General features: G+C 37.9%; 1 protein-coding gene across 1 annotated transcript in view; it reads right to left on the minus strand.

Moving 5' to 3' along the window:
• LOC106942294 (contactin-4-like) overlaps positions 1-7704 on the minus strand; it is a 32771-nt gene extending 25067 nt beyond the window's left edge. The window contains exons 1-4 of the mRNA XM_015025540.1: positions 7092-7704; positions 4246-4375; positions 3105-3255; positions 647-774 (exon numbers count right to left, since the gene is read on the minus strand). Of these exons, the coding sequence (XP_014881026.1) occupies positions 647-774; positions 3105-3255; positions 4246-4375; positions 7092-7265 (583 nt within the window). The 5' untranslated portion in view covers positions 7266-7704. The remainder of the gene's footprint in view (positions 1-646; positions 775-3104; positions 3256-4245; positions 4376-7091) is intronic.
• Positions 7705-8222: the final 518 nt, after the last annotated feature.

The raw sequence follows: 8222 nt of genomic DNA on the forward strand, positions 1-8222 counted from the left end.
TACTGATGGTGAGCGTCCATAAATCATAAAATAAATCTAGCAACAGGAAAGAAACTAAAGTGGACATAGCAATAAACTAAGAGAGGATAATATTAGTCAAAGGAAACTTGACTAATAGAAACTTGACTTGCATAAGAATAGTTTATTCTTATGTAAGAATAAACTATTCTTGCATAAGAATAGTTTATTCTTATGCAAGAATAAACTAAGAAACTAAAGTAAATACAGAGGAATAAACTGGTATGGCAAAACCTTTCGATCAATACTTAATGCAGAGGACTGTATGGCAAGAATAAACAGACACTATTTCCAGATAAAATAATATTAAGCAAATACTAAGCAAATGTCACTACACACTGGGACCTTTAAGTAAATACCAGTTTGATCTGAGCTGCTTGAACTTTTAAATTTGAGTGAACACACATTGTTAACGTCAAAACATCTGCAACTTTTGACTTTACACCCACTGAATTAACACAAGCCAGCGTCATTTACATCTGACGCAATCCACCAGGTGAAAATCAAACATATTTAATTTATCTTATTACCAGCTTTTTTATTTTTTGAAAAAAAAAAAAAACAACTGTGTTTTAACTGGAGAGTGAGTACATGCAGATGTGCCTGGCGTTAACGGAGAAGGTGTTACCGGTGATGAGGAGCTTCCCAGTTGCGCTTGCTGTTCCGAACTGGTTTTTGGCGATGCATGTGTAGCTAGCTGCATCCCGTTTGGTTACGTTAGCAATTTTTAAAGTTCCATTTGGCAGCAGAGTGATCCTGTGGGAGGAAGAAATGGTATTTTACTGATTTAAACACGGTTAAGAGTGCACATTTTCTTTGTTTAATACAATTTGTTTTGTATTAAACAAATTGCGCCCATTAATTTGTTCTGAATTTATGATATTTATGCAGTTTTTAGTTAAAACTCAGTGCCCTCCATGGTGTCTTTTTAACCACATTTCTGTCAAAATTGTGAAAAAAGAGAAAAAGAATAAAACAGTGATTATACAGCACTTTGACCTAGATTGTACTTCAAAGCTTTTCGAGGAATCCCACAGAATCAAACTCTTAAAGGTGGGTGAAAAGTTGAACTCTGGGACCTATTATAAGGTAAAGAATACACTTCACAAAGAGCATTCTTAAATATAATAATGAATAAATAAATGTGTTTTAAGACTTCATACTGCTCAGGCCAGAGAAACTTCTGACACAGTAGGAAATTAAAACATGTTCACAAATATACCAGTCTAGACCAAAATCTGCAAGTTTGACATAGTAGCATAGAGCTACATCAAGGGAAGTGGAAATCCTGCAAAATAAAAGCAAATCCTACTTTTCAGCTACAAAAGTATTCATAACTTTTGGAAGTTTCACATTTGATCAAGTTACAACCTCATAATTGAATGAGTTTTACTGGGAGAAAACAACACAAAGAGAGTAGTGCATGATTGTGAAGCTTAATGGAAACTAACACATGGTTTTTCACAATGTCTTTAAAAAAATAAAAATCAGAACAGTGTGGTGTGCATTTGTAATCTGCTTTTTTTTATGTCCCTAAATAGAATCCAAACCAACCAGATGTCTTCAGAAGTAGAAGTCACTCCATGAATGTGAATTTTATGCAAATTTTTTAAATGTATGCACCCAGAGGCTTTCTGTCCGATGTGACCAAGGCTAGTTTCAGATAACAGTCGATATTTTTGCTCTTTTCACCTCCCTAAAATTCAATTTGAGCCGCTTCCATACGTGGTAATACATTAGATATGTAACCGATTCAAAAGTCTTAAAATCGTCTTTAGTCTAAACGGTCATGTCGCATTTTATCCGACTTCTACGTCATTTCTATTACAAACGTGAACAAATTTTTATCTATTTTCTGCTAATGTCGATTTCACAATTGCTGCATTTCCAATAAATAAGAAATTAAATTAAAATAATGTGAATAAGCTTGTTCACAAAATAGGTCAGTAAAAATCATAGTAGCGAGGATTAGCAGAAATTAGAACACCTGTACCGTAGATTGGAGCACCATTTGTTAGCACCTGCTGGTTAGCAGATTAACTGCTGGCAATATTACGGTATTTTTCTATAAACTTTACAATTTCTAAGATCTTCACAATAAATTTCAGTGCTGTTTACATTTGAAAACTGTAAAAATTACACCAAATTTATGTTTCTTGAGTTACGGCAATTCCAGTAATATAATGCTGTTGGTATTTTCTTTTACTGTAAATTGTACATATTTTAATTTTTTTTTACAGCGTACCAATTATCTCCAACTACAGACACGGTCTTGCCTTGTGTGGACGTAGTTCTTCGCTTGCATTGTTCTTCTTTCTCGGAACTCCTTTAAAATGAGCGATTCAAACAGCGAGCCAGAGTTGTTTTCAAGCCGGTGCGGTCACTGGTTTAACTGCCGCGTTTGCTTTTCTTCTCCTGGTTATCTGAACGTCCGCAGACGGATTGATCTGACGATGCGTCTGATTTTGCAAACCTGTGATTTGTCTCATGTTTTTTGGTTGCTTTCTGTAAACTCCTGTATAGTCCAACAATGCACAGAGGGACGAGAGAGGAAAATAAACTAAGCTCCCGCTTTATGCAGCTGAAATTGCTGTTTGATGTTGCTTGCTAGTCTCGATGCAGAGATTTCCAGCCTGGTGAGGCCCCACCTCCTCCCCAATCGGCTGCAAGCTTTCATCTCTGCAGCCTTGTTAGTTTCATCAATTGCATTCCAATAGTGCTTTAAAACTACTCATAAAGGAGATAATTTCAGGTGCATGCTTCAAGTGAAAGAATCACTTTCCAAAAACAAAAAAATAACTTTGACTTCTTTACTACTTTCTCATTTTATTGTCCTAACTATTTAACACGTGTAGTGTTGATACAAGCACCTGGCGTCTTTATATCTCATATCCAACAATTTCCATATGAAGGAGCAAGCACTATATAAACTACCATTTGGGTGAATTTTCCCCCACTCTCTTTCCCCTCATTAGTCTCCTCTTTTATGCAGGAACACAAATGCCAAACACGCCGTTGAAGTGAGCCGGCCTGCGTTTACTGTGAATGAGAGCTGCTGGAAATGTGCATTTGGACTCTCATCCTACCTTTCGGTTCTTAGCAGAATCTCGTTCCCCTTCTTCCACAAGCTAATTGCTGGGGGCGAGGCCTGAGGCTTGCATTCCAGAGTGACTTCGCTGCCTGATCGAGCTTTTAGCAAGGCCTTTAATGGACTTCTGGAGAAACTGGGAGCTGAAGCTGCAGGTAAAGGAGCAGAAAGACGGCGTGAGGCTGGGAAAAATATAGGAGAAAACACGAGTGTTTGTGTAACACATATTGAAATTTTCGGTTGAAATTTTCACACATTTTATGATGTTGCAGCTGTAAACCTCAGTGCATTTGGTTCTAAAGTATTTTCCAGCTTTGCAAATGAATCAAATGGTTAAACTGCAGCTCTGTAGAAGGTTTTTTAATCTTAATTGCAAAATGTTTCTTTTTTGTAAAGTTTTGGTTTAATTATTGTTTTGACTACATAGCTATTTCAGCAAATAATTTTTAGTCTGTGTACTCCCAATAACAACAGATTTGTAAATTAGTTAATGATTATTTCAATGTACAGATCAATAAATCAATGAGTCATCAGGAATAATAAATATTCATAATACTGAAACGATCCAAACAAATCATTTTAGGGTAAATATTAAAGTTTTTATGTTAGGGATATGAAAATATTTGGTTTTAACTGCAAATGACATTTTCAAAATTTAGGGTTTTAATCAAGCTTTATTACAAAACTGCGCAGTTTCATTCTTCAGATGCAGATAAACATCATATTGTTTATCATAAAATCATCCTGCAGCCTATACTCATCATCACATTGGAGCGGGCCCTCATTAGGACCATCAAGTGTTCATCGTATTACCAAGAGAGAGAACTGAATTTCTCATGGAGCCAGTCATCAAAGCTTTGCAAATAAATCGATACAGGGTCTACATGAGAAAGCATGCATAATGCCACGAGGCATCACCTTCGTAGCACCCCAATCAATGGACGAAACGATTGGAAGTAAAATGAGACACTATCAGATTTATACTTTCGCCCGGCAGAGCCCCACGGTGACATTAAATGAGGGTGCAGACTGATATCTCAGGAACATTATACAGCGAGACTGCTTTCCTTATGTAAGCAGGTGATTGGATGCACTGAAAGATAAGCAGAACGAGAGCAGGAGAAGGGAAGCAATCTTACCTAACACCATTAGCTGGGCACTGGAATAAACACTGCCATGTTTGTTTTCGGCCACACACTGATACATCCCGGAATCTGATAGGTTTAACGCGGTTATGGAGAGGGCTCCGTTTTCGATCTCTACCCGGGCCTGCAGAGCAAAAAGAGAAATAATTCTGCATATCTCTTGCAAAGGCTGGTGCTCTTACGTCCAAAAGGCACAGCGGGCAATTTTTCACACATCCGTGAAAAGAGAAGTACAGCAGAGGAGGAAAAATATCACAAAACAAAATCCTGGTATTCAGAGTGGAAGAAACGAGGACGCAAGTTGCTAAAGCTGCGAATTCGAATATGAGACGCAGAAATTAGGAATTGCCAGCAAAAGCACATACGGTCTATTAAAATGCCGTTTGTTTTCTGTAAAACATTCGACTGGAAATGCAATGGCGACGGCGTTTCCAATCAACGAGTTATTTTAACCAAATAAGCTGGTGAGAGATTGGGGGAGACTGCTGCATGGGGGGAGATGAACAAGACTTCTTTAATTATACTCTCACAATATGACAGTCGATATACCACGCTTAATTAGCTATAAGCTTACTAGAAACATCAAAATACACATATACAAGCTCTATGCATTTACATCTCTTTGAAATGTGTCTGAACCGGTTATTTTCTCTTCCCAAGGCAGCGTTTGTGCATAATTTCCTTCTATTATCCAGCCGCTTAGTAAGAGCTCTGTCAGGCTAAAGGGTGAGATATTAAGCTATTAAAGTGACTGACATGTTGGATAAGGTTGATATGATTTCTTGTTCAATCATGACAACTACCATTCTGATATGTATGTCTGTAGAGCCATGGTTCTCAAACTGCTACATGTGCAGGGTTTCCTCTAGAAAACCTGCTAAGACCGGTGATAGGCGCGCTAGAGCAATCCTCTGTGTTTTTGTGTAAAGAATTATTAAAAGTTTTAAAATTTGGGCAAGCACCATAATTTCGAAAGCCAACAGGTACAGGGACGGTGCAATTGAGTACGCATTCCCTTGCACTCAATTCAATGCGTCAACTATAAAACTAGCTTACTCTGCCTCTACAGATGTATAAAAAACTATTTTAAATGAACTTAGCCAGGTGGGGGGAGCAAATTATTTACCAGACACACCATTCTACTACTTCTTGACATGTCAAAAAAGTCTACCACCTGAGGACTATAGTTCTCAAACCTCATGTATACCACATACACATAGGCTTGCAGCTGAATCAATGGAACAGTAACTTAACAGTAACAGCATCTTAGCAATGATCCAATAATCACCTAAACTCAGACCACCCTTTGCAGTCTGCAATGATAAAGAATTCCTAATTCAACATGTCGGATGCTTTAAGGTGAACATGAAACTAACGGCTTGCCCTACTATGCCTAAGGACTTGGGGGAACATATAGAGCACTGAAATTTTAATCCCAAATGGGTGTCTGATCCTTTCTAAAAACAAAGTAAAATTAGATACAGGCCACACTGGAACAGTAACATGTTATGATCAAGAACATATATTCCACGCTCTGGATTTCAATAGACATGTACTATTCAGAAAGGGAGGGAATGAATAGAAAATAGCTAAAGATTGCGTGGTTCAAATGTCACAAATCCAAAATGACAGCCATGTCTATAAAACATAGTGGTAGATCAGTAACAATGTTTTGTTTTTCACATTCAACAACTTGTACGTCAACAAATAAGTAAAAATATTTGGAATGTTTTGATATTTTGCTAAGAACAAGTTAGCCTAGCTTCTTCTAGTTGGATGATGATTAACTTCGGTTGTAATTTCCAGATCTAGGAAGTGATTCTCTAGGAAAAATAAAACTCAGCATGACTTGGCAAAAAATGTAAAAGAAAAAAAACCCATGTGACGGAGGAGCCGTCACGAGCTGGGGCTTAATTATGAGTCCGTGTCGAGCACGCCCGCACACGCATACACACAAACGTACACAATCACTAACTTACTTCTCTTGCAGCTTAAACTGATGCGGTTCACTGTGAGTGCACACGCGGTGTTCCTGCTTCGGTTAGCATATCCATCCCAACATGTTATTTTCAGCTCCAAACATTTTCCCGGTTTTGTTTTCAAGCAGGGTTATTTCCGGATTGTGGCGCGCCAGGAGAGTCAGGTGTCAGGTGAGTGTTTTCTATTAAATTGAGTATTGTATTTTTGATTAGATGTTTATTTTTTTCTCTTTATTATTATTTTGTATCCTTTAAGAGTTTACTTGAGTTAGAAGTAATTAATTGTTTTTGTTTGATCTTTCTGTGGGCGGAGCCTGTGGCTTTAAAAGCAGGGCTCTGCGCCACAGGGAGGCAGTCTGTGGCTTGACTCCTGACAAGTCACATGGAAGGTGATGGACGAAGGTACTGCTGTTTGTCTGATTTTAACCTTCTTTGGACGTCCTTGCATATATTCTGCACCTGCCATCTTTGTTCACTTAAAGAAGAGCTAAATAAATTTCACCAAAGTGATCTCTGACCTTGGGCAGTCTTTTTTTTTTTTGTTTGTCCAAGTCATAAGAGAACCCCGTCACACCCCAGTAACAATTAAGTGACAACCCCAATTAAAAAAATAAAACAATTTTATCATTTAATTTATACATACAATATGTGTTATCCCATCAAGTAGTGATACCATTCTGCAAATATGCAAACTGTGAGAAGCACGTAACACACATTCAAGTGTGGTAATACATTCAACTAAACACCTTCTCTGCATATGTGGAGGAATAGATTGCTGACTATTACCCATCTTTTTAACGCTGGAAATTGTGCATCGTCTCCTCAGTATAACTGAAGGAAAAATGCAACAAGAGCTCATACCTCAGCCACCATTTGCTCGCCATTCTTCAGCCAGCTGTAGGATGGTTTTGGCTTTCCATTGGCCTTACACTCCCAGAAGAGGTTCTCCTCGATGGACCGAGCAGTGTCTGTTATTGTCTGGAGCCACTGAGGTTTAGCTTGGAAAAAAAATGAGAGGATTACCTGCTCAAACATGTATTTTAATTATCACGGCTGTAGGGCACATCCAGAGCAGTATCAGACTTGGCAATGCCTGATACTGCATTGAGGTTTTCATGTGGCACTTTTAGCACATGGTTATCAAAACAAGGATGCAACGAGATATCAATTTACTAGATCTCAGTTTTAGAACAACTGTATTCAATATGGTGTCCATTTTGCAAAGTCTTATCCAACAACTTTAACAGGTGAAGTCAGTGTCAAGTATTGATAGGAGCCCTTGTTATGAAGTTGCATACTTTCAGTTTCACTTTTCTGTTTGAGACTTATTTTGAGCTAAGAAAGCCCCCCTGTTATGTTGAGTCGACTAACGAAGACTTCCTGTAGAGCACACTAACAGCTCTGAGTTGCAAAAGCATTGTAGAAGCTTTCACCACTTTTAAGTAATGTGTGTGGAAGCATTTTCGGAACTCAGTTGAACAAAGGAATGAAGACACAGCAAAGAAGATACAAGCCATTTGTAAGGACTAGCTAACGGTTAGCCACTAATAAAGCTAAAGTTGCCTTTCAGGCACTAAGCTAAATGGTTATGTAACATCTATACTCAACATTGAGCAGTCATACTTTAATAGTTTGGGATTTATTAAACCATTGCTTTATTTTTATATTTTACTGCAGTAAGAAATACGACCACGGTTTTTAAAGACTACACTGTATTCCCAAACAGTTGTACTAGCTCACAACTAATAAGTTCACAGCAGTCAAATGTCGTTATGGAGTTGACCAAACTATAAAGTTTTGAGCTCTGTTGAGATTTATGCCACTTTAACTGAATATTTTATAGCTAATTTGTGTTGAACACTCAAAAGGTTTGAGTGTAGTATCATTACGTTAGCAACGTTCTGGTGGGTGGGTCTTATCTCTCCCTCTGGTAAGATGAGTCAGCCATCTTGAATTTGCCTTTATTGGGGTCTGCCCATGCAATGCATGTCA

This window comes from Poecilia latipinna, unplaced genomic scaffold (assembly GCF_001443285.1).
Source record: "Poecilia latipinna isolate Pla-1442-1.1 unplaced genomic scaffold, P_latipinna-1.0 Scaffold4166, whole genome shotgun sequence".
NCBI classification, from domain to species: domain Eukaryota; kingdom Metazoa; phylum Chordata; class Actinopteri; order Cyprinodontiformes; family Poeciliidae; genus Poecilia; species Poecilia latipinna.